The sequence below is a fragment of the Cutaneotrichosporon oleaginosum genome (assembly GCF_008065305.1).
Source record: "Cutaneotrichosporon oleaginosum strain ATCC 20508 chromosome Unknown ATCC20508_contig02, whole genome shotgun sequence".
In the NCBI taxonomy this organism is placed as follows: Eukaryota; Fungi; Basidiomycota; class Tremellomycetes; order Trichosporonales; family Trichosporonaceae; genus Cutaneotrichosporon; species Cutaneotrichosporon oleaginosum.
The window spans coordinates 1,403,852-1,427,729 of record NW_027072171.1 but is presented as its reverse complement, the minus strand read 5'-3'; the positions used below and the strand labels follow the sequence as shown (position 1 = coordinate 1,427,729).

General features: G+C 60.2%; 9 protein-coding genes across 9 annotated transcripts; 6 read left to right on the top strand and 3 right to left on the bottom strand.

The window, feature by feature from the left end:
* Window positions 1-623: 623 nt before the first annotated feature.
* COLE_02258 (uncharacterized protein) lies at window positions 624-1,927 on the top strand (the record flags this gene model as incomplete). The annotated part of the gene is made up of 2 exons (XM_065626202.1): window positions 624-689; window positions 722-1,927. 2 exons carry the CDS (start codon window positions 624-626, stop codon window positions 1,925-1,927), a joined length of 1,272 nt encoding a protein of 423 aa, XP_065482471.1.
* Window positions 1,928-4,239: 2,312 nt separating this feature from the next.
* Window positions 4,240-6,871, top strand: COLE_02257 (uncharacterized protein; the record flags this gene model as incomplete). Its single annotated transcript, XM_018425608.1, has 5 exons — window positions 4,240-4,274; window positions 4,315-4,342; window positions 4,411-4,531; window positions 4,609-4,713; window positions 4,869-6,871. 5 exons carry the CDS (start codon window positions 4,240-4,242, stop codon window positions 6,869-6,871), a joined length of 2,292 nt encoding a protein of 763 aa, XP_018275555.1.
* A 1,292-nt stretch (window positions 6,872-8,163) lies between these two features.
* Window positions 8,164-9,036, top strand: COLE_02256 (uncharacterized protein; the record flags this gene model as incomplete). Its single annotated transcript, XM_018420060.2, has 2 exons — window positions 8,164-8,382; window positions 8,482-9,036. The coding sequence occupies 2 exons, from the start codon at window positions 8,164-8,166 to the stop codon at window positions 9,034-9,036; spliced, it is 774 nt and encodes a 257-aa protein (XP_018275554.2).
* An 86-nt stretch (window positions 9,037-9,122) lies between these two features.
* Window positions 9,123-10,163, bottom strand: COLE_02255 (uncharacterized protein; the record flags this gene model as incomplete). Its single annotated transcript, XM_018425607.1, has 1 exon — window positions 9,123-10,163. The coding sequence occupies one exon, from the start codon at window positions 10,161-10,163 to the stop codon at window positions 9,123-9,125; it is 1,041 nt and encodes a 346-aa protein (XP_018275553.1).
* A 486-nt stretch (window positions 10,164-10,649) lies between these two features.
* On the bottom strand, window positions 10,650-11,652 carry COLE_02254 (uncharacterized protein; the record flags this gene model as incomplete). Its single annotated transcript, XM_018419946.2, has 2 exons — window positions 10,650-11,319; window positions 11,357-11,652. The coding sequence occupies 2 exons, from the start codon at window positions 11,650-11,652 to the stop codon at window positions 10,650-10,652; spliced, it is 966 nt and encodes a 321-aa protein (XP_018275552.1).
* A 503-nt stretch (window positions 11,653-12,155) lies between these two features.
* On the top strand, window positions 12,156-13,499 carry COLE_02253 (uncharacterized protein; the record flags this gene model as incomplete). Its single annotated transcript, XM_018425606.1, has 6 exons — window positions 12,156-12,264; window positions 12,328-12,417; window positions 12,524-13,080; window positions 13,115-13,166; window positions 13,201-13,287; window positions 13,345-13,499. The coding sequence occupies 6 exons, from the start codon at window positions 12,156-12,158 to the stop codon at window positions 13,497-13,499; spliced, it is 1,050 nt and encodes a 349-aa protein (XP_018275551.1).
* Window positions 13,500-15,441: 1,942 nt separating this feature from the next.
* COLE_02252 (uncharacterized protein) lies at window positions 15,442-15,795 on the top strand (the record flags this gene model as incomplete). Its single annotated transcript, XM_018424434.2, has 1 exon — window positions 15,442-15,795. One exon carries the CDS (start codon window positions 15,442-15,444, stop codon window positions 15,793-15,795), a length of 354 nt encoding a protein of 117 aa, XP_018275550.1.
* Window positions 15,796-15,984: 189 nt separating this feature from the next.
* COLE_02251 (mitochondrial 37S ribosomal protein uS14m) lies at window positions 15,985-16,461 on the bottom strand (the record flags this gene model as incomplete). Its single annotated transcript, XM_018425605.1, has 2 exons — window positions 15,985-16,047; window positions 16,210-16,461. The coding sequence occupies 2 exons, from the start codon at window positions 16,459-16,461 to the stop codon at window positions 15,985-15,987; spliced, it is 315 nt and encodes a 104-aa protein (XP_018275549.1).
* A 2,262-nt stretch (window positions 16,462-18,723) lies between these two features.
* COLE_02250 (uncharacterized protein) lies at window positions 18,724-22,308 on the top strand (the record flags this gene model as incomplete). Its single annotated transcript, XM_018421573.2, has 12 exons — window positions 18,724-18,956; window positions 18,992-19,396; window positions 19,433-20,039; window positions 20,074-20,208; window positions 20,248-20,353; window positions 20,391-20,737; window positions 20,774-20,980; window positions 21,013-21,136; window positions 21,175-21,744; window positions 21,781-21,905; window positions 21,948-22,047; window positions 22,088-22,308. The coding sequence occupies 12 exons, from the start codon at window positions 18,724-18,726 to the stop codon at window positions 22,306-22,308; spliced, it is 3,180 nt and encodes a 1,059-aa protein (XP_018275547.1).
* Between the last annotated feature and the right edge of the window lie 1,570 nt (window positions 22,309-23,878).

Genomic DNA, 23,878 nt, shown 5'->3' with positions numbered 1-23,878 from the left:
GGAGTGGCGCATTAGCGCAGCGCCAGCAGCTGGCTAGTGTGCCTCGCTTGCGACGCGGATATCGACGCAGAAAGGCACATGCCGCCTTGTATCCGACTCCTATTTCCGTACAGCGCAACTAGCACGCCAGGCTAGTAGCCGATGTCGGCTGCCCATTCGCCAGAGCGCGGCGTGCCTTGCCCAAGACCGGGGACCGGTGGGTAGCGGAAGTTCCAACGGCTCACGGCGGCACGGCGGCTCGACGCGGTTGAGCGATACGGTCTGGAGAGTTGAGCGCTCAGCTCGCGGTCGCGGGCTGGCAGGCTGGCAGGCTGGCAGGCTGGCAGGTTGGGGCAGTGGGCGGGGGCGGGGTCGGGGTCGGATAGGCTCGACCGTGGCAGCACATTATGTCAAGTGGCAGACTGGAGTGCATAAAAGGCCTCGGCGCGGGGATGGGAGGTGTACGAGGCCCCGGTATGGCGATCTGGAACAAGAACAAGGACAGCGCGGCGGACGGCGCCGAGGTCGTCGAGGTTGTGGACGCCGAGAAGGGCAAGGACGAGCTCAAAGAGACGGCGAGCGAGGCGCCGTACGTCTACCTCCCCGGCACGGAGGCGGAGCGGCGGCTGGTGCGCAAGATCGACATGCGCCTCTTCCCCATGCTCTGGGTCATGTTCTGCATGAACTACCTCGACCGGACGAACATCGGGGTGCGATAGACGTGCGGCATGGCTGACGCCAGAACGCAAAGGTCGGGGGCATGGAGGCGGACCTGCGCCTCAGCTCGAGCGAGTACTCGCTCGTCCTGTCCATCTTCTTCGTCGGCTACCTGCTGTGGGAGGTGCCGAGCAACATGATGCTCTCGCGCTCGACGCCGCGTGTCTTCGTGCCGACCCTCATGGTCGTGTGGGGCGCCATGTGCATCGCCGTAGTCGGCGTCGCCAACCTCGGCGGCATGGTCGCGTTCCGCTTCATGCTCGGCCTCGTCGAGGCCGGCTTCTTCCCCGGCATCATGCTCGTCATCTCGTGCTGGTACAAGCCGGAGGAGATGAGCAAGCGCGTCGCCGGGCTGTACTCGGCGACCATGATGTCGGGGGCCTTTGGCGGCCTGCTTGCCGGCGGGCTTATCGAGGGCATGGAGGGCGTCCGCGGCATCCGCGGCTGGAAGTGGATGTTCATCATCGAGGGTATTATGACCGTTGTCATTGCTTTCGCCGGATATGTCGTGCTGCCAAACTATCCGCTCACGACGCCGTGGCTGTCCGAGGACGAGAAGAAGCTCGCCATCGCCCGCCTAGTAGCCGCTAGCGATCGCGAAGTCGACCTCGAAGCGGACAGGGGCGTCGGGCACTGGCAGGGCTTCAAGGACTCGGTCTCAGACCCTATTACATGGGTCATGCTCGTGCTGTACAACATGCTCAGCTCGGTCGGCACCATCTCGTACTTCTTCCCCTCGCTCCTCAAGACGATGGGGTACTCGGGCCGCACGCTCCAGTTCATGACGGTGCCGATCTACGTCGTCGCCATGGTCGTCGGCTGCTCCGCCGGCGTCTTCGCCGACCGCACCGGCATGAAGGCGTACACCATCGTAGGCGGCGCGACGCTTTCCGTCATCTCGTTCATCATCTGCGCCACAGTGCATGTGCCGCAGGTGCGCTACGCGTTCATCTGCTTCGGCGCCGCGGGGATCTGGACCAACATCCCCATCTTTCTCTCGTGGATGGTGACTATGTTCGACGGACGCGAGAAGCGCGCAGTCTCTATCGCCATGGTCAACGGCTTCGGCAATCTTGCTTCTGTTTACGGCTCATTCTTCTGGCCTTCGTCCCACGCTCCGAACTACACGACCGGGTTCGCCATCACCACCGCCCTGTGTGGCAGTGCTGGTGTCCTCGTCCTTCTCACCAAGTGGAAGTACGGCGACAAGGGTGTGGAGTACACGGGCTAGGTTGCCGCGTTAGGAGGTTGGATCTGTTCAAGACGAAAACGATGTATATTGTGTACAACGGCGGTGAGGTAGACACATGTGCTGAGGGGTGCCACCTGCAATGGACAACCTTTTGTCGAGCTGACGGAGCTTCAGAACCCTGTCTTCACAACCAAAAGAACACTGCAGCTTCTGCTGATTATGACGCTTGTGTGGATTGAACACACGACCGAACGAACTGGGCGTTGTACGCTTCACTCGCTCGCTCTCCCACTGAGCTAAAGCGTCTACGGCGTGGGGCAGGAGGTTCCGGTTTATCTCCGCGGCCGTTTCTCTGCATCTGGACATACCTGTTTATCGTGGACATCAAACCTGCCCACTAAGTCTGCAAGGCTGTCTCCGACTTGCGATCTATCATTCAGGCGTCCTGCAATATCATCTGCCCCTCAAAGACGAGCCACCGTGTATACTACTTAGCCCTTACATGACTCAATTGTCCCTACGGCTCAGCTCCCAATGCAGCGACTGAAGTCGAGTTTTTATCAAGCTGATGATGAACCTCGTATGCAGAAGCGTCTCTGCCCCAGACCCCGATTAAGAGGACAACGCAAAAAATATTCTTCCCCGCCAGGGAGTTGAACCCTGCTCTTTCGCGATCTACCCGAAGGTGTCTCTCTACTGAGAGGCGAATATACTAACCGATATACTAGCGAGGACGGGCGAGAAGCCAGTCACGTGACATAAAATATCGCCAGCCGCCCCGCTCGAGGCAATCGTTCGAAAGTACGTGGTCTGTCTCTGTGGGTAAGTGTTGAGTGATGTAGGATGTGGAGCTGGTGCCATAGCGACATAGGCTTGTGAACATCTCGGTATCCAACCGTGTCGGGCATGCGGTGCGAGACGATTTGTGATCGAGCAAGTAGAGCGTGCGAAGACCTTTGACCGTATTATGAGATCGAAGAGGTGGAGCTCTGTGTTCGTTCTGCCATGCCCAAAGGATCCGTGGAAAAGATTAGCGGCGACCATTGCAGGCACATCGGGATCGGCGCTGCATTCCAAGCATTCCGTGGCGCAGCCACAACCCAAACACCAGACGTGCCCCGAGATGCAAGGTGCCTAGATTAGATGGGCGGCAGTGGTGACGACGAGAATATTCTTGCATGGCCATGGCAGTGTGAGGTGGGCGCGTGGGCGCTTGGGCGTCAACAAGCGCTTGGCTGATTGCGGGGAAATCGACTCGGATTTGGATTCCAGCAGACTGGAGCGCTGGAGCGCAAGCGCTGGCGTGATGAATTACGTGCCATGCATCACTGATCAAAGGCCGTATCCGAATCCCGGTGACTCGGAACGGAGCCGGCGGCGTATGGTGATGGGTACGGGTAGAGCGATGGCGAGCCTCGTGCACCCAGGGCTGACGAGGTTGAAAGTCGAAGAATGGTGATTGGCACGTTTTTGGCAGCACGAGCGCGATAAGACGAGTGGTGAGTGGATGGCATGGGTGGGCCTGCGCAAGCCCTTGCGCTGGGTGAGGAGAGACTTGGGCAAACTACGAATAGCAGGCTTTTGATGGCGTTATGTGACGATCGTGCTCCAACTCCCACCCCCGTTTCCCCGGCGCGTCCATTGAACGTGCTTGATTATCGCGGGGTGGGGGGGTCAGGACTCCTGGGGCCTGCTGTATGCCTGTTGGAGAGCTAGCAGCTAGCGAGCTAGCGAGTCTGCTCTCTCCGCAAGGTGCAGTGCGCCTCCACGTCATTTCCAACATGCGAGCCAGGATCCCTGACATGGTGAGCTTGAGTACGAAGAGCTATGGTGTACTCGGGCATTACCGCGTTGTTGCCTCACTGTGAGCCGCCTGGTTGGACAGTTGTGAGGCGGCCTGGCATTGAGAGATGGGCGTGGCACGCTGTCCATTCACCGCAGATGGAAGAGTCTAGAGCGAGCACCCGAGACATGCCACAGGTCATATGGGCGCCTATTCACCTCTTCATGTCTCTTCACTAGCAGTGGCACGCGGAACCACCACCTGCCACGAGCGAGTTGAGCATGCGAGGATGAGCACGCCTTCGCAAGTGGGATGCTGGGTATGCTGGGATTGCTGCCCCGCCTAACTCACCCTGGGCTTTTTTTGAATTAGCCCCGTCGTTCCACCACCGATCTCTTGCCAGCCAACTGCTGCTGGGCCCTGGATTCTGGATTGGCTCATGGCTCATGGCCCATGGCCCCCTCCTTGGCCCCCTCATGGCCCTGCCACGCTGGAAGGCCCCCATATAATCCACTTGCTCCTCTTCTCTTCTCTCTCTTTTTCCCAACTCTTTCCCAAAATCACAACCATGTCCGTCAAGAGCGCTGTTCTTGGTTACCCTCGGTGAGTACTCCCCAGTGACTCTCCTTGCTGACTCCTCCAGCGTTGGCATCAACCGTGCCCAGAAGAAGGTGATTACCTCCCCAGCCCCCTCACAGGGGGTCCTTGAACACCATTAGACCGTACTAACCTCCAACAGGCCACTGAGGCTTACTGGGCCGGCAAGATCTCCGAGCAGGAGCTCCAGACCGCCTCGCAGGCTGTCCGCAAGGAGCGCTGGGAGGCCATCAAGAACGCCGGTGTCGACATCATCCCCTCGGGTAAGTTCCACCCCAAGCCGAGATTCCTCGACCTTCTCTTTCCCCCCTCCTCCATTGCAATTGCTGACAACGACTAGGTGAATCGACTCTCTACGATGGCCTGCTCGACCACTCGTTCAACTTCAACGTTGTTCCCGAGCGCTTCACCAAGCAGGGCCTGTCCCCCATTGACACCTACTTCGGTGAGTAGTAGCGGTGGGAGCTGAGAAAGTGCGGGCGGTAAGGAGGTCGGAACGTGAAGGGAACACGCACGCGCGCGTTGGTGGGGGCCCGGTGGAGGTCAGGTGGAGGTTAGGGCGCAAAGTGGTTTTTGGGGATTGTCGGCTAACAACCCTAGCCATGGGCCGTGGCCGTCAGGACCGCGCCAAGGGCATCGACGTCGCCGCCAACGAGATGGGCAAGTTCTTCGACTCAAACTACCACATCGTCAAGGTCGACCACGCCCCCAACACGGAGTTCAAGCTCGTTCGCAACCAGTGGCTCGAGGAGTACAAGGAGGCCAAGGACCTCGGCATCGAGACCCGCCCCGTTCTCTTCGGCCCCATCACCTACCTCTCCCTCGTCCGCGCTTCGCGTGACGCCCCCGCCGACTTCAAGCCCCTTGACCTCCTCGACAAGCTCGTCCCCGTCTATGTCGAGGTCCTCAAGTCGCTGAAGGATGCCGGTGCCGCGTCTGTCCAGCTCGACGAGCCCATCCTTGTCACTGACAAGGCCGAGGCTTTCGGCGACCTTTACAAGAAGGCCTACGCCGAGCTCGCCAAGGCTGAGCTCCCTATCACCCTCACTACCGCCTACGGCCGCGTCGGCAAGTCGCTCGAGTTCCTCAAGGACCTCCCCATCGCCGCCCTTCACCTCGACCTCAACCGTGAGCCCCAGCAGCTCGACGCCGCCCTCGAGGCCCTCAAGTCGACCGGCAAGGGCATTGAGCTCGGTGTCGTTTCGGGCCGCAACATCTGGAAGAACGACCTCGCCGCCTCGAAGAAGCTCGCCGAGAAGGCTGTCGCCGCCCTCGGTGCCGACAAGGTTGTCGTCTCGACCTCGTCGTCGCTCCTCCACACCCCCATCTCGCTCAAGGTCGAGACCAAGCTCACCCCCGAGCAGGTCGCTTGGCTCGCGTTCGCCGACGAGAAGTGCGAGGAGGTTGCCACTCTTGCCGCTGCCCTCAACGGTGAGGAGAACGAGGCGTTCCAGAAGAACACCAAGGACATCGCTGCCCGCCGCGAGTTCGAGCGCACCTCGGACTCTGCTGTCCGTGACCGCGTCCAGGCCATCACCCCCGAGATGAGCAAGCGCAAGTCCGAGTTCTCGGTCCGCTCCAAGGTTCAGGCCGAGGCCATCAAGCTCCCCAAGTTCCCCACCACCACCATCGGCTCGTTCCCCCAGACCAAGGAGATCCGTGTCGCCCGTGCCAAGTTTGGCAAGGGTGAGCTCACCAAGGAGCAGTACGAGAAGGCTATGGAGGACGAGATCAAGTCGGTCGTCGACATCCAGGAGCGTCTTGACCTTGACCTCCTCGTCCACGGCGAGCCCGAGCGTAACGACATGGTTCAGTACTTCGGCGAGCTCCTCAACGGCTTCATCTTCACTCAGCTCGGCTGGGTCCAGTCGTACGGCACTCGTTACGTCCGTCCCCCCATTGTCGTTTCGGACATCTCGCGCCCCGCCCCCATGACCGTTCGCTGGTCGTCGTACGCCCAGTCGGTCTCGAAGAAGCCCATGAAGGGCATGCTTACCGGCCCCGTTACCATCCTCAACTGGTCGTTCCCCCGTGCCGACGTCTCCAAGGAGATCCAGGCCAAGCAGCTCGCCCTCGCTCTCCGCGACGAGGTCGTCGACCTCGCCAACGCCGGCATCTCGGCCATTCAGGTCGACGAGCCCGCCATCCGTGAGGGTCTTCCTCTCCGCAAGGAGGACTGGGACGCCTACCTTACCTGGGCCGTCGAGTCGTTCCGCCTCTCGACCTCGGGTGTTGAGGACAAGACCCAGATCCACTCGCACTTCTGCTACTCGGACTTCGACGACATCTTCCCCCACATTCAGGCCCTCGACGCCGACGTCATTTCGATCGAGGCCTCCAAGGCCGACCTCAAGCTGCTTGACACCTTCAAGCAGTTCGGCTACAAGAACGACATCGGCCCCGGTGTCTACGACATTCACTCGCCCCGTGTCCCCTCTGAGCAGGAGATCAAGGACAAGCTTGCCGCGTTTGTCAAGGTCATCCCCGCTGAGCGCCTCGTTGTCAACCCCGACTGCGGTCTTAAGACCCGCGCCTGGAAGGAGACTGAGGAGTCGCTCACCAACCTCGTCAACGCCGCCAAGTGGGCTCGCGAGAACCTTTAAGCGACAATAAATCGCAAGTATAAAAGTATCAACATCATGACCGTCATTGCATCATAGGGATTCAACAGCCTCCTACCCCTCCATTCCCATCATCGAGATACCCGTTTGTGCCAACAGCCGTTGTTGAAAAGAAGGCGGGAGAAGAAATCAGTAGCAGTAGTGTGCAGTAGTAGCATAAATATGAAAGCCTGTTCAACCGGCACCACCTGGGGCAAAAGAGTTACAGAAGGAGAGGTGACAGCTTATTAATTGCGATGATTGCGAGAGAAGCGATGGCTGGGTACATGGGGAAACGGCACGAGGAAAATGAAGGTGACGGCGGGTAGTCGCGTCAACCGGGGTGGTGCCTGATCATGAGATGAGCGCGTCCAGGTTGTTGTTGCTCAATCACTCACCATCTACTGTATCTATTCTACTCTCTCTTCTCTTCGTCATCACACACTTGGTGCCCCTCCTAATCAGATCATGCCTTGATGTCGTTCTCCTCCTTTCCCCTCGAGTCCTTGGGCCTTAAGCAACAATATGCTTCCGCATGTGCACGAGGTGAGCCGCCATCCCACCACAGTCGCTCATGGGTTTATGTAGTGGCTGACAGCAGCCGGCCTTGCGACCGCCAGCGATGTTCTTCTTGCTGCCCCCGCCGACCTCGCAAAGAAGCTGCGCAGCACTTCGGGCGTGCCAATACAGATCCCGGACCTCGTGCAAGCTGTTGCCCAGGCCATCGCTCCACAAGTGCATACCGCAGCGACGCTGCTCACTCCGCCCAGCGAGGTTGAGGAAGGTGCTGTGCCGACCTTTGTCTCAACAGGTGACGCGGCTCTCGACTCCATGCTTGGCGGCGGTGTACGTGTGGGCGCGATCACCGAGATCACGGGGGAGAGGTGAGCAGAGCAAGTCCGAACGTAGCTGATAGCAGCGCAGCTGGCAAGAGCCATCTGACCCTGGCGTTGGCTGTGGCTGCGCAGCTTCCGCCGCATGCGCCGAGCGTGGAGTCTGAAGAGGGGCTGCAGTCTCTTCCTCGCTCCACGTTCTCGCCGGGAGGAACCATCATCATGACCTCGGAGCGCATCCTTGCGACCTCGCGCCTCGCCGAGCTTGCCGAGGGCATGCGAGCGAGCATTGCGAACTCTCCGACAGTGGAAGAGATTCTCGACAATGTTCACACATCGCGAGTTGGTGACATCGACGCGCTCGAGCACGCGCTAGCTTTTGTCATCCCACCCATGCTTGCGCAACGGCGGCGGGAAACGTATTTCCCTCTCCTCGGTCAGCGTACAGCTCCGCGTCGGCCGATGAGAGATGGCAGAGGGGTGAAGCCGATTCGCCTGCTCATCATTGATAGCATTACCGCCCTCCTCCGGGGCCAGACCGAGGGCTCGACCACCAGCCTGGCCCAGCGATCGCTATATCTCTCCAGCATTGCAGATCGGCTCAAGGCTCTGGCGGTCGCGCATGAGCTGGCCGTCGTTGTCGTCAATCAGGTCAAGGACGTATTCGCGCCGGGCTTCGGAGTCGGCCTACCCACCCCCTCCAATCTACCTGGTGTGCGCACGCCCAACGGGCTTGACGGCGGCACGAGACCTACAGACTCGTACCCATCGAGCTCGCAGGGCATAGATCCCGACGAAGCTCTCCCGCCGATGCTGTATGCTACCCAGGCGAGACATTTCTCAGGTCAAAGTCCTGGCGTCGCGAAGGAGGCTGCCCTCGGTATTGTCTGGGCCATCTCAGTCAACACTCGTCTGATGCTTGCGCGCACTGGCCGACGACGAATTCTGTCTGACGACGACCTGCGTAGTGCCAAGCGTGCGCGCTCTGACCACCCACTACAACATCAGACCTCGGAAACCGAGGAGAAGGTACTTGTGCGCCGCATCCACCTGGTCTTCTCGCCGTTTGCGCATCCTGCCACGCTCGATTATGTCATCCTCGGCGACGGCATCCATTGTCTGCCTTCGTCCTTACGTCTTGTGGATCTAGGGCCCGCCATCCGCCGCCGCGATCTACGCCTCCGTGCTGCGCTCGACGACCCCGCCGATGAATTGCCCGCGCACATTGGCTCGGATATTTATGACGAAATGGACATTCCTCCCGAGTTATGGGAGGGCCTCGACGACGAAGCCGACGAGGCGCCGTCATCACCAGCCATCGGTGAAGCCCAGTAACTAGCTGTCAAGACACCCCTGTACTGTAGCTGCCAGTAAATGCAATTAATGTACCTATAGCAAGCGTCCTACAGATCGCTGCTCTATTATGATCGTGTTGGGTCTGGACCCGATTCAGAGATGCCCAGAATTCTCGTCAACGCGGTGTTAACCTCGTCAATGGCCGCGTGGGCGTCGATTAACTGCCGTTCGCGCCTCAACCTGTCCATTTCGTTGACCTCGTCCGAGCAGCCGCTACTCCGTCTGCTTCCCGCTCCTTCCTGCGAAACCTCCTCCCCGTCTCCAGCGCCTTCGCCTGGGGATGAGCGAGCGGATCCATCGCCTCTCAACAACCACTCGCCGAGCGCCGTATACGCCACGCCGCGGTCGTCCGTCCGCGAGACGTACAGCACCAAGCTGGTAATGGGTACGCGGAAGCGTGCACGTGCTCGCACCTGCTCGGCGCGTCGAGCGAGGGTGAGGTGCGCACTGAACTCTCGCTTGTCGAACCCGATGCCGGCCGCCTCAAGTTCCGCGGCCAGCGCGGCGGCGAGGGCGTGTACCGCCAGCGGGTTGGGCGGGTAGTCGACGCTGCGCGTTGACGAGACGGAGGTGAGGGTCGTTTCTGTCGGTGAAGGAGAGGGCGGGCCGCCGATGGGCGAGAGCGGGGACACGGGGGAGGTGCAGTGCGACGACTCGGCCGTGGAGGGCATGGAGAGGGGCACGATCTCGTCCGACAGGCGCGACGACACCGAGAGCCGCTTGAAGCGATTGAGGCTGGGCGGGGTTTTGACGGGAGGTCCGGAGTTTGAGCGCTGGCGGAAGCGTCTTTCGCGCTCGCCCGTCGCGCTCGGCGCGAGGTGGAGGACGCCGTTGCGCCAGCAGTGCACGCGGTCGAGGACGAGGTCGCCGCGAGCCGAGCGCGCGGCGACGCGCGCGCCGAGCCGCAGGAGCGTCGGCACAGTCTCTTGCGGCACGTCGCCGAGGAACGCGAGCGTGATGTGCATGTTCGAGGCGGGGACGGGGGCGGCGACGCGCGGGAGGCGCAGCGCGTCCCGCCACCCCGCGATGCGCGCCGCCAGCCCCGGCGAGAGGGGCACAGCGAAGAAGAGGCGCATGTGCGATTCCGTGATGCGGTCGGTCGACATCGCCGGTGGCCGGGGAGAGATGGGCGGGTAATGGTGAACCAGTGGTGGATGGAGTGGTGGGAAGCGCCCACGAGATGAGGTCAACGACAACCGCAACCTGCGGGACGGTAGCGAGGGCGCGAGCGCTGATGGGGGAGGCGCACGGGGGAGCAGCGCCGATTCAGCCCGAAATCGTCGAGAGAGTTCGAGTCAACGACGTCAACGGCGCAACATTGTTGGTGAGAGGGTGATGCTCTATTGTGCTGCCAAGAATCCCTACAGCCGCAGGTAGAGCCAAGGGTGAAGTCCGCTTAAAATATTAGCAAGTGGTCGCGCCCTCCGGCACGCCGGCACGCGACGCCGGCGGCCAGCGATGATTGGAGAAGCATCACCGACCCTAGCTTATCACACTCTCAACTCGCTGCTATGTCATGTACATGCCTGCCTGATACCTGCCGTCTAACTGCTTCTTCGCCGTCGCGCGGAGAGAACCTCACACTTTGATTTTTACGCCGGAACGGGCTCTCTGGCTTCCTTCACCTCCTTCTTTACCTCGGCCTTGGGCGCCTTGATGGCGGCCGCCTCCTCCTTGACGGCTGGGGCGGTGGGCGCGGAGGGCGCATCGAGAGAGGCTGTGGTCGCTGACGTCGACGGCGACGTCGCCGGCGCGATGGCCGCACCGTCCTTGGCGGGCGACGCAGCGCCCTTGTCAACGGGAGCCGGTGCCTGCTCACGCAGGCCACCGACAGCGCTGCGCGCCTGCTGTCCGATGGCACCGCCGACCTGAACGGCAGCCTGACCTATGCCGCGCGCGGCGATGCCGACTTGCGTCCACGATTCGGCGGCCGCTGCCTTAAGGTCGGCGGGCTGCTCCTCGGGATGCGGCGCGGGGACAGGGGCGGGAGCACGCGTTCCAGGTGCCTGTGGCGCAGAGGTGGGAAGTGTCGGCTCGGCAGCTTGGGCGCCCGAGAGACGGCCAACGAGCCACGACGCGCCCCCCATGACGCTGCTAGCGATTGTCTCGCCCCAGCCCGTCTTGGGACCCGTGATAGGCCCATCCGTCTCGTACTCGTCGTCGACGAACAGCACCTTGTCCTCCCACGCACCATGGGCCTTGAGCTCGGCCTCGAGTGCGCGGCATCCTTCCTCTGTCCGCTCCCACGCCTCGGGGGACGTGCTGTTGGCGTTAGAGGCGCAAAGAATCGGAGACTCACGAGTCGGACATATCGATGCGCACCTGACCGATGCTCTGGCCGCCCTCGGGTGGCGCGGGCGTAAAGACAAAGCTGGGATGCTCGTTCTTGCTGCGGATGCGCTGGACGGGACTGTTCTTGGCGACCACGAAGAAGGACGAGCCCACGCTCAGAGTGAGGACATCTTCCTTGCGAGTGGGAGGGTCGGCAGGCAGAAGAGTAAGCTGGAGGTCACCGTGGGCCATGGGAACGGGCGCCACGCCACGAGCGGGGAGGTGGAGGGCGACGGAGCCCGGGATGGTAACTAGAGAGGTCATGTTTGTTGACGAGCGAGGTGAGCGAGATGAGCGATTGGTGAGAAGGATGAGAGGTGCGGAGCGGAAGGGAGGTGGAGGCCGGAGTCATCTCGAGTGGCGGAATGTGTCATAGCTCTATTTCTGCCTCCGCTTACAATAATGTAAATAGGAGACCCCGCAATAGTAATCAATCTCCGTGAATTGCCTCTTTGGGTTATCAACTCCCAGAGGTTGCGTCACTTGCTGCGATTGAGATTCCCCGAGCTGACAGGCCTGGGCATGCTTTGTGATCATCTCTCTCTCTTGCTCCGTCCTCTGCCGTTAAATACTCTGCTGGATCCCCTCCCGCTCTTTCATCTCCCATCTCTCTTCATAAACGCATGGCTCTCCGCCCATCCGCCATCCTCAGCTATCTCCGTCCTCTCCAGCCCCGCATCCGCACCCGCACTCTTGCATTCGCGCCCCTGCTCCTTCCAGCTCTCATCCCCGTCTCACTCCGCAGCTTCTCTTCCACTCCATCCACCATGGGCGTCACCGACTGGTCTAACCCCAAGGGCGACGGCAGCTTCAAGCGCCAGGTCTCGGCGTTCCGCGACCACATCGAGAAGGGCGGCAAGTTCCCTCCCGAGAAGGGTTAGTCTCCTCCTCGATGATTGCCGATCCCGCGTCAACCCATGTCCTGACAGCTAACGCTAGGCCGCTACCACCTCTACGTCTCGTACGCGTGCCCATGGGCGCACCGTGCACTGATTGTGCGCCAGCTCAAGGGTCTCGAGGACTTCATCGGTACGTTTGGAACCCGAGCCCGAGGCGGACTGGCATGTCCGGTGTCCAAAATACCTCTGGCGCCTCGGAACTCGGCGAGAAGCGAAAACACACCCACTGATCGCAGACGTTTCGGTCGTTCACCCTCACCTTCTGGAGGGCGGGTGGCACTTTGTTCCCGCGTCCAAGGAGAACGAGACCCCGGGAGCATGGACGGACCAGAACAACTACACCTTCCCCGGTGCGACGATCGACCACCTCTTCAAGTACGACAACCTCTCGGACGTTTACTTCAAGGCTGAGCCCAACTACGACGCGCGCTACACCGTTCCTGTCATTTTCGACAAGAAGGAGGGCACGATTGTCTCGAACGAGTCCTCTGAGATCATCCGCGACTTCACGCAGGTGTTCGACGACCTCCTTCCCGAGGGCAAGGGCAAAGACCTTGACCTGTATCCTGAGGAGCTGCGCGGGGAGATCGATGCCCTCAACGAGTGGGTGTACGACGGCATCAACAACGGCGTGTACAAGAGTGGCTTTGCTAGCACGCAGGAGGCGTATGACAAGGCTGTCAAGGTGCTGGCCGAGAGTCTCGACCGGGTCGAGGGCGTGCTCGCCGACGGCCGCGAGTTCCTTGTCGGCGGCCGCCTTACTGAGGCTGACGTCCGTCTCTTCACCACTATCGTGAGTTTTATGAGTTGCTTTTGGCTGACGAAAGGTTCGCTATGACCCCGTCTACTACGTCCACTTCAAGTGCAACTGGGGCATGAGTACGTTCTTGGTTATTGACATCACTGACTCAAGTCCGCCACGACTACCCCCACCTCCACCGCTGGGTGCGCAACCTGTACTGGAACTACCCCGCGTTCAAGGACACTACCCACTTTGACCGTGAGTACGCTTGCTGGTGATCCAACCCCCTGGTGGATGACATACTAACCTTGACAGACATCCGCTCGCACTACTTCTACTCCCACAAGCAGATCAACCCCTTCCGCATTGTGCCGTACGGTCCCAACGTTGACATCGAGCCGCTTGACAACGACAGCAAGCGCAAGGCTGAGGGCGAAGGCGGCAACGTCGCCAAGGCGGCTAAGAAGTGACTGTGATTGGACTCAAGAGAGGGGCAGATGTTGCGACGGCTGTTGAAATGTGAATGCAGATCGTTTTACGGCCTTCTTCGTTGCCACTCACGCACTCACATTGGGAGGCAGAAATGACGCCAGATCGAGGACGGATCCGCAAGGTCGCTCTTCTCACGCTCTCTCGCACTCCTCAACAACTGAACAAATACACAAGCACATTCTACCTTCAACACGCCGTGAATATGCGGCTTCTGGGTGACCGATTACGGGCTTACGAGCCACCGTGCGAGGCAAAGCTGCCACAGCGACAATTTCGACGAGTTCAAAGGAGGGGATCTAGGGCTCTCCTAAGGTCTTCCAAAGTGATCTTTGCAGCGCGTCAGTAGGTACTTGGGCGCCGATGGGCGAAGGGGCGGGATGAGCGTCGGACTCGCGGAGTGCGCGTTGATGCGCGGGTTCCGCCAGTGAAGTACCCAGCCATGCCTCTTTTCCGCGACTTCATGTTGATTTCCTCAGCTCGCCATTCCTTTCACTCCTTCATCTCGCTATCATGTTCCTCCCTCCGCAGCGCATGCCCGTTGGCCGGCCCAGCGCGGACGCGCCTGTCTCTGTCGTCGGCTCAGAGATCTCGGACCTGTACACCCTCCGCCTCCCGTCCACCGAGGCGCTCCACACGCCCCAGGCGCCAACCTCGGCCGCAGCGTTCCCCATCTCCCCACTGGCGTCGCAGACATCGCTCATGCCCCGTCCCCTGTCCCCCTTGCAGAGCGAAACCCGCTCACTCTCTTCTCTCCCGTGCGAGAGCGCACACACGCTGACACCGCCGGGATCGCCGGCGCTGACCCCGCCGACTTCGCTGCCCTCTTCGCCCACGACACATAGGGCGCCCTCGACACCAGTGCCCCGTCCTCCCTCGCCTACGCCTCCAACAACGGCCGGTTCCCATAATACTAGCCACCACACCCATTACAGCCATCTTACGCATACGAGCCATCCTAGCATCTCGGCAGTGGACACGGCATCAGCCACCTCGCCTCTCGTGATACCCCGTTCGCCACCTGCAAATCCCTCCCTCCCTGCCCCACCGCCCGCGATGGCGATCTCGCGACCCACGCTCACCCGATCCCTCCCATCCGATAGCACTGAGCGCTACACGTCTCCGCGGCACGCACCACCCTTGCCATCAACCCGCCCTTTCTCGTGGGGCCTGGGCGACGTCGACCTCCTCCCCGCTGTGTCGCCACGCCGTGCACCCACTCCATCAGTCGAATCATGCGAAACCGAAGAACTGTCCGTCACCCGCCCCGCGTCCGCCTGGCTGCCTGGGTGGGGATCGCCGCGTGCTTCCAATCTCATACCTCGGCGGGGCCGATGGAGTCTCACGCCCACAAAGAAGCCCATCTCCTCCCCTCCAGCTGCGGCGTCCAGCTCTCCTCCTCCACCAGTGTCTCCTTCGCGGGCAACCATGCCCCCTCCCGCGCTCCTCCAGCCGCATGCTGGTACGCCGACGGGTTCCACGCCGTCATCCCGCCGTACCTCCCCCTCCTACGTCTCCTTCACCGGGCACATCGCCGCCAACGCAAACACCTCGTCCAGTCTGACGGAGTCTGACCGGCGCGTGGCGGCATGGTTAGGCGCCAACGCCGCCGTGTCAGCTGAGCGGCGCAGCGCGAGCGACGACACGCACGAGCGGTACCACGCGACGCGCGCCCGGCCCACGATCTACGCTGTGCTCCGGGACGATGACGGGTCTGAGCGTACTCTAGGGCCGTGGCCGCTCCCTCCGCGCAGCTTGCCGCCGATGCGCGCACCTCCATCTCGTCCCCCGCCGACCCCGCCGGCTCCGCCCGCCCCGCCCGCGCTCCCCATTACTCATTCCGCGCCAGCCACGCCGCCGCCGCCCATGCCGAGCCGCGTGTACGACTATCCCGCTGTCGCGGGCAGCGGGCAGCTGCACCGCATGCATACGCCCACGCCCACGCCCATCCCGCAGGTGCCGCAGCGCCGCTGGCGCCTCAGAGTGCCCTTCGTGCAGCGCGAGGAGAAACTCCCCAATCTCGTGTGGACAGGGTACGTCCCGGCCCCAGAGCACCGGGGCGCATTCGACGCGTTGTGGCGCGCATGTGTCGCGGCACTGGCGTATCTTCTCGCGTTGTTCGGTCGGCGAACCGTGCAAGAAGTGGATGACGACCACTTGGGATCGGCGTCCATCAACTCGCACCACGAGGAGACGCCCGTCGAGTGGATCCGGACCCGCCGCGAGACACCTGAATGGGTCCTTGTAACTTCTGCCTCGCCCGCCCACACTCATTAGTCACGGCGCTGGTCGCCATGTGTTACCAGGTGTTCCTGCCATGTTAGTTCCTTCAGCGATTGCGGGTGCGAAGCCCTCTACCTTCAGTTTGCCGTCAGCTTGTTGCGGTCAGTTGCCCGCATTATTTTGAGATGAGTGATACAATGCATGATGTGTAGTCTCGCGGGCGGCGCCGCGCCATGTCGCCCGTTACCACGAGGCGCTGTGGACGCCGGCGAGCTCGCCGCGGGTCGCCTTGAGGCGGAACTGGAACTGGATATTAGCAATGATCCGTCAAGTCCACACGACCGCCTCCGCCGCCGATGACTACAGAGGAGTGCCGAGACGCGTCTGCCTTCGCCGACCTTCCCCTCCTTTTCCCCCTCCCGTTCTTCCCCCCTCCCTCATGTTCCCCTCCGCCTCTCTCAGACTCACCCGGCACAGCCCGTACTTGGAGAGCACACCGCGGGCGCGCCCCGTCTCGTTGCAGAGGTTCTTGACGGCGTTCATGCGCCCGTTCACGGTGCCGCCGTTGTGCTGCGACAGCGCGAGCTGCGCCTTATGCCGGACGTGAGAGGGAAGAGTCGTGTTGCGCGCGACGGAGAGGAGTGCGCGGCGCTGCACCTCTGCCTCGGCGGCCGCAACGCGGCGGTTCACGTGCCGCAGGATGAAGGCCGAGCTGCCCATGTCGATGTTCTAAGTGGTCAGTTGAGGTTGAGATCGAGTTTACGATCAAAAGTCCAGGCGATCCGAGATGGATCCCGGGAGCAGATCCACGTGGCTGACCATCACCAGCGATCTTCTCACTCTGAACCACAACTTCAACCTCCGTTTCTCAGTTCTCGACACGCAACACAGCTCTGACAGCATATGACAAATCACCGCACATCCTCTTAGCACTGTATCTAGTGCATGCCATGACGCCCAGACCGGCGGAAGTGTACAATGCCGCTGGGGCCCAAGTCGTCTCCAATCCCATCTCCAGCCCTCTAACACCCAAGAGGAGTGACTTAGTTCTTGATCTTGAGCTGACCAAGGAACTGCGCCTTCTCCTCCTTGGTCTGCCACTGGGTGTGGCCGAGCTGCGAGGAGCTATACGTCAGCAAGTGCTTTTAGAGGAGCAGCTGAATAACAAGTAACTCACGTGTCGTAGAACTTGAGCTGGACCTTCTCGAGGTGAGCACGCGAGGTGTGGACACGGAGGGCCTTGCGGAGGGTGACGACACGCTTCTTGACACCGGGGATGGAGCCCTTGAGCATGACGAAGTCGCCGCGGATGTCCGGGTAGTGCGACCAGCCGCCAATGGGGTTGATCGACTTCTCGGTGAGGTCGAAGTCGGTCGAGCCCGACTTGGGGTCGGTGGCAGTGCCGATGCGGTAGATCTTGTGGTTGATCGTGGTACGGCGGTGGTAACCGTCCTGACCCGAGCGAGCAACCGAGAACATGACCTTCGACGGGTGCCAGGCACCGATACAGGCGACCTTGCGGAGACCACGGTGGGTCTTGCGAGGAAGCTTGGTGACACCCCAACGCGAGATGACACCGGCGTAACCCTTACCCTTGGTAACGGCGATAACGTCGATGCACTCGTTCTCCTCGAACACCTCCTTGACCGAGAAGGTCTTCTCGAAGAGGTTCTTGGCGAACTCGACCTTGTCGGCAACCGAGCCACCGTTCACCTGGATCTCGGCAAGGTGAGCCTTCTTCTGCTTGAGGCCGGTCTGCGAGAGCTGGGTGTGCGCGAGGACACGGACAACGGTAGCGTACTTCTTGATGCGCTCGAGCTCGCGAGCGACCGAAGCGCCGTTGTTCTCCGAGTGCTTCTTGGCGTAGCGGGTGAAGGCCTTCTTCTTCGAACGGTACCAGTTCTTGTAGAAGCGGCGCTTGACCTCGTCAGAGAGGTGCTCAGCCCAGACAGTGGTAAGGGCACGGAGGCCACGGGGGGTCTCAACGTAGCCGACGACACCGACGACAACCATAGGGGGAGTGTCGACAACGGTGACAGCCTCGACGACCTCACGCTTGTGCATCTTCGAGCCGGGGCGGTCGAGGTCGCGGACAACGTGGCTCATGCCGGCCTTGTAGCCGAGGGCGGCAGTGAGGTGCACGGGCTTCTTCGCATCGTCCTTGGGGAACGACTTGATGTAACCGCGGTGCTTGGCAGCACGCTTGCGGGGAAGGAAGGCAAGCGAACCCGAACGAGGCTCCTCGTACTGCTTGTTAGCACTGCGCACTCTGTACTCGACACCATCTCCAGACCGCTCCTCCTCGTCGTGTGCCCGTCCATGCCAATCCCTCTCGGCGCTCAAAATCTTCCCTCAGACTGCGATCTTTTGGGCCGAGCGGACGCGCGAGAGATCGCGAGGAAGCGGGCGACGTCGTGGATGCGGCCTAGAGGCGTCGAGCTAGCGGTACACACCTTGCGGTGAGACATCTTTTTTGAAGTTTTGAGGGATGGAGAAGCAAGCAACGAGCGAGATGCCAACGTCGTCGACCGGCCCCCCGGCCCCCCTCCCACCCTGCACCCTCGCACCAGGCAGAATCTCCTCGCCCTCGTCGCGTGGCCATTCCCTGAATCTCTCCGAAGTGTCGGCGTTAAGCACAAATTCTCACGATTTTCGGGATCAGAAGTAGTTCACTCATGAGAACCCTGAGATTCTGGAGATCTCCATTACCACGGAGTGAGTCACAATCTCCGCGTGTTTGGCCACCTCCACATGGCTAGTTCGGATTCCTGTTGGCGTCACCGTTCTACCCTCCCTCGACTCGATATCGCATCCGCCCTCCGAGTGTCTGCTCCGCTTCATCGTACATATAATTGCAGCGATTCAGACGTCGGAAACACTACAATTGCCTTGCAGCTCTCCTCCCAGGCTGAAGGGTCCTCTAGCGAGAGTCTCTTGGAACAGCCCGCCCCAGGCCGTTCCTTAGCTTCGTTGTCATCGACGATGCCGCCCCGTTCGACGCGCTCCAAGTGGGCTGCTGCATCCAACGGAGCAAATGACAGTATTGAGGCCATCATCCGAAACTTGCGCGCCGAAGACGATGAGGAATCTGATTCGAGCGGAGATGAAGCCATCAGCGGTGATGACTATCAAGAGGAAGGCGAAGAGGCGAACAATGTCGCGAATGATGAAGGCGACGACCCGGCGAGTCGAGGGAATGACGACGCCGTATTCAAGTGCGTGACTCTGCTTTGCACGGTGCTTATGACAGACGCATTGCTGCTCAGGTCTCCCGTGGAGCTGTCGGTTCAACGCAGGACTTCTCAGCGGAGCTGGCTGCGTTGGACGAGGAAGACCTTCTGGATGAAGGCGGTCGTCGCAAGCGGGGAAAGAGGGGCTACCGTGGCGGAGTGTATCGTGGTCATCGGCCAACGTACGAGGTCCAACAACTACTCGGGCGCGCCAACATGGCCTACATTTCGCAGAACCACACCGAGGCCATCAACCTCTTCCTAGAAGTCATTCGTCATGACAACATGGTTCAGGCAGCCTGGACCACACTCGCCTCGGTATTTGAGGAGATGGGGGACGTTGTCTCGGCGCGGCAGATGAAGTTCTGTGCCGCTCACATCGAGGAGGACGCCGGCACCTGGGCGGAACTGGCGCATCAGTTCCGGTGAGTTGACTGTCAAAGACTCGCTGACCATCTCAGAAGTGAAGACAACATGACACAGGCGCAGTACTGCTATCGGAAACTGCTACGTTTAGATCCTAACCGAGTGGATGTCTTGTGGCAGCTCATCACCATGTATACGAAGAGCGGACAGGCCAAGAAGGCGGCCGAAGCGATCAAGAAGTTGCACAAGGCCGACCCGACCTTCCTCCGCGACTTCAACATGCTCATGGAGGTGCACCCCTTTATCCTCGAGCTGCATCAGTGGGGTCTCGGAGCCACAGTCTTCGGTGATGCCTTTGTCTATCACTACGCCACGTTTGCCGACTCCTCAGACCCAGACAACACGATGAAGATCGAGCATGTGGTCGAGTACGTCAACTATCTGATCAAGTCTGGCGAGACTGAGTCCGCGATCGATGTGATTCACCGCGGTCAGCGTTGGCTCCAGGGGCGCAAGCTCGAGAAGGCGTGGGATGCTGTCGAGGACGACAGCGAGTACGCTCCCAAGAGGCTGGGCGGTGAAGACGGCGACGGGTCAGACGAGGAAACCAATAACATAAACGGGGGAAATGAGCTCGACGTACAGCTCAGGCATCTGCTCGCAATCGCGCGCTTGCGCTTGGGCCAGACGGAGATGGCGATAGTGCGTCGCTCCGGATTCCCGCAGCTGACCCTAGCCGCATGTCAACATGATCCTCGAACTTGACGCCAAAGTACACGAAGGCCTTTTCAAAGAACTTGGTGACAATCTGATGAAGCGGCAGCTCTTCGACCTGGCTCTAGAGTGCTGGCTTGCCCTTCATGAGCGGAGTGTGAGTTCCTACACCGCCCAGAGGTTTGTTGACCTCCAGGAAACCGACACCGACTTCGACGAGGACCCCAGAGTTGTGTACAAGATGGGCATATGTTTGCATCAGCTGAAGCGTTACACCGAGGCACATGAGAGTTTGGAGTGGGGTAAGTCTTAAGCGTATTATGCGCGCTGATTTAGTAGCGGTCGATCATCTACCGCACGACTCGGAGGTGTTGCTAGCGTTTGCCGCAGTCCTTGAAGACATGGGCCGCAAAACGGAGGCGCTGGAGATCGTGGCGCGGGTATTGCAGCACGGCGACTCGTTGCCGAGCGGCGACGGAACGCACAAGGGCAAGGCAGGCAGGATGAACAAAAGAGTGCTAGAGACCCAGGCTGCGTACACCATGCAAGGCCTCTGGGACGACGTTCAGAAGGCCGAAGAGGGCATCAACAATGGCGATCCGTGGGCCTTGGACAAGTTCATCCATTCCGCCGGTACCATGATCGAGACCTTCCGCCTCGCCCGGAGTAACTTCACCAAGAATCGAGTGAGTGGCGTTGTGCTAGCGAAGGCTGATGATAAGGGCATTGTTCGCATCCCCAAGCGCCGCAAATACGGTACAAAGAGCGACCTGACATCTCAAGCGCAGGCAATGCAGGATCGTCTGGAGCGCATCATGGGCTTGGAGGACGACACTCCAATTGAGCCTGGGCGCATCGACTATGAGATTCGCCGGCAGACTGAATTCTACGGGATCCGAGCCGAGGATTGGCTTGCATTGACAATCAAGGTAGCTTAGGCGAGTACTGTTGCTGACGCAAGTACTGTTGTGTCTTGATGGTCAAGGGTGAGGAGGATGTTGCATACGACATTCTCGAGCACGTCGTCTGGTCAGGTTTGTTCAACTCTCGTCGCTGCGAGATCGCTCTGCGCCTCACAATTGTTGGTGAGTAACTCAGCAGTTGCTCGCAATGCTAATGTCAGCCTGTGGTATCCGCATGCGAAAAGGCGAGGCAATCACAGAGAACTGCAAACGTCTCGCCCAGTTGCACCAATTCAGGCCTGAACCGATGTTGCTTATGCTTGCCGCTCTCGGTGGCGGATTCAAAGGCCAAGGGGTGTGGCACAACTTGGCGCTGCAGAAGTTCCTCCACCGAGAGGTGCGCATCTATGACGAGGCTGTCGCAGGAGTCAAGCTTCGCTACAACAGGCGTCACCGCCGTTGGGCTCAGGTTCTCGAGTCGGGCCGTTCTCGCCGCTTGGGTGACGTTCTCAACCACGACATGGAGGACGATGATGACACTCCCCATGGAACACCGCAGCGCCGACGGATCGTCGAAGATGACGACGAAGACCTGAACGACGATGAGGGTGATGGAGATATCGATGGTGACGGCGATGGTGATGGCGAGGGTGACGGCGATTCCATGGGCCCTGCCGCATTAGCAGAGGAGGCTCTACACGAATGCCCCAAGCCGACCAAATATTCGCCGGTCTTCAATACTATGTACGGCCAGAACATGCTCACCACCAGGAGCTACCAGAGTGCTCTATGTTAGTCCCCGCTAGCAGCAACAGACTGACGCATAGTTTACTTTATGCGGGCCTACGAGGTCAACCCGCACGACCACTTCCTGTGCTTCCTCATCGCCCAAGCTTTCTTCGGACGAGCCACGAACCGCCAGTCGGACAACCGCAACTACCAGATTGCCCAGGTACGACTGGCTTTTAATGGAGTGTATCGACTAACATGACAGGGGTTGGCGTTCCTCTCAAGGTACCGCAAGCTCAGTCCGCAGGACCCCGAGTCTCTGGAGGAAGTTGAATACAACTTTGGTCGTTCTTTCCACGGACTGGGTGAGTCAAAGCATCGCTGGGCCTGTCTGACAAACTTTAGGTGTCATGCATCTGGCGGTGACCCACTACGAGAGGGTCCTCACGTCTGTGCGGGCACGTATGGATGCTGAGGAGACGCCAGAGGAGCGAGAACTGGTTCGTCAAGGCTCGTTGGCGTGGGAGTCTGCGCACAACCTCTGTCTCATCTACACGACCTCTGGGTCCCTCGATCTCGTTCGCAGAGTATCAGAGGAGTGGCTTGCGCTCGTCGATTATGACTGAGCATCTCTCCCGGTTGAGATGAGAGCATGTGAGTGATGAATAGTCGAGTGGAGTGGGAACGGGGGTCACGTAAAGTTGAGAGGCACAGTCACCTAGTTGTACCATGCAGGAATTACCATGTCTGGAGGAGGAGATGGCAGGTGGTTGTGGCGAGGTCAGTGAGGCTGATCCAGTCTGGATTAATTCCACGCCACATGAGTTCGCCGGAGGATCGGAGGATCGAGCAACGCTAGCAATACCGGAGTGGCCGACATTGAATCCTGAAATCTGATGCGAGGCACCTCTTGACTGATGACAACTGGCCCTCCATTGCCGTAAGATTCTCAAATAACCTGGTCTCAATGCAGCAATGCCACTGGTCGTCAGAGAGAACAGGGGGGTGCTGTCTGCTGCCTGCAGAAGGTCAGTGGGGTAGGCACGTTGATCTGGACCGAGGAAGCGATGGCTCTGAACGTCAAACTCTACAGTAGCGAGCAGACTTGCGCATGTGCGGTGGAACAAAAAGTGCAGATAAACAACGCGTCCCCTAATCTTGTGCACCAGGCATAAGGTTTCGAGGTCTTTTCTCGACCCGAATCTCTCGGCAGACTGCTGCATGTCGCATACTGCATGCATGCTGCTATGGCAATCTGTTTTCTGCATCGTCGTGTCGGGATTGCCAGGACGTCACTGTCATGTCCCGAATCGCAATCTGGACCTGGCAATGACGAGCCCGTCATGTTTCGAGAGAGATGGCTGCTCGTTACCCGTAACTGGATCGAGGATGGGACCCACATGAGTCGCGTTACTGCGGCAAGCATGAGTGGATGGAGCAGGCCAAATGCATTGGCAGTTAGCAGGTGGCAGCAAATAGATCTATGGAGCAACCCCTCGTGTTACAGATGGTCACAGAAAGAGGGCCAGGTGGTGGCAGCAGGGGCCGCATGGCCGCACCAGATGATACTGGCTCTGTCCTCTGGCCATCCGGGAGCTAGTTTGAGTATGGTTTGAAGCGCTCAAGGTCTCGACCGGACCGAGTGCTGAGCATCTGAGGATGCTCGGCTTGCCGACGTTGGGCGACCTGATCTGTTCCTGTGTGCATGGAGGACAGACGACGACGACCGACAACGACCCAGCATGCCTCGAGGGGCCGGATGAATGCCGTAAGAGTGTAGCATCAGACACCCCCCTTCGGCCCCTCTTGCAGGGGATTTTGCGCATCCGTCCCTGCCACCCCCCACGCGCTCCGTCTCGTCCAACACAACATCCAAACCCACCAAGGCACACTCATCTGTAACCCTCCTCCTCCCCATGCTCCCCATGCTCCCCACCATCCCCTCCTCCACGCTCTGGCCAGACTCGACCGAGTACGGCATGTCCGGCAGCATGCGCTAATGCCCATCGCCTGGGCAATCGGCCGTGCGCCGAGGCGCGAAGGGGTGCGGGGTGCGGGTTCCTATGCTAAGGTTCACGTACGAGCGCCGCTCGCTGGCTGCTGGATGCGATGCTACTCCTCGTACAGCAAGAGTGCACCGGTTGCGTCAAACATTGACGACGCATCTCGAGCATCTTGAACTCGGAGCAAGAGTTT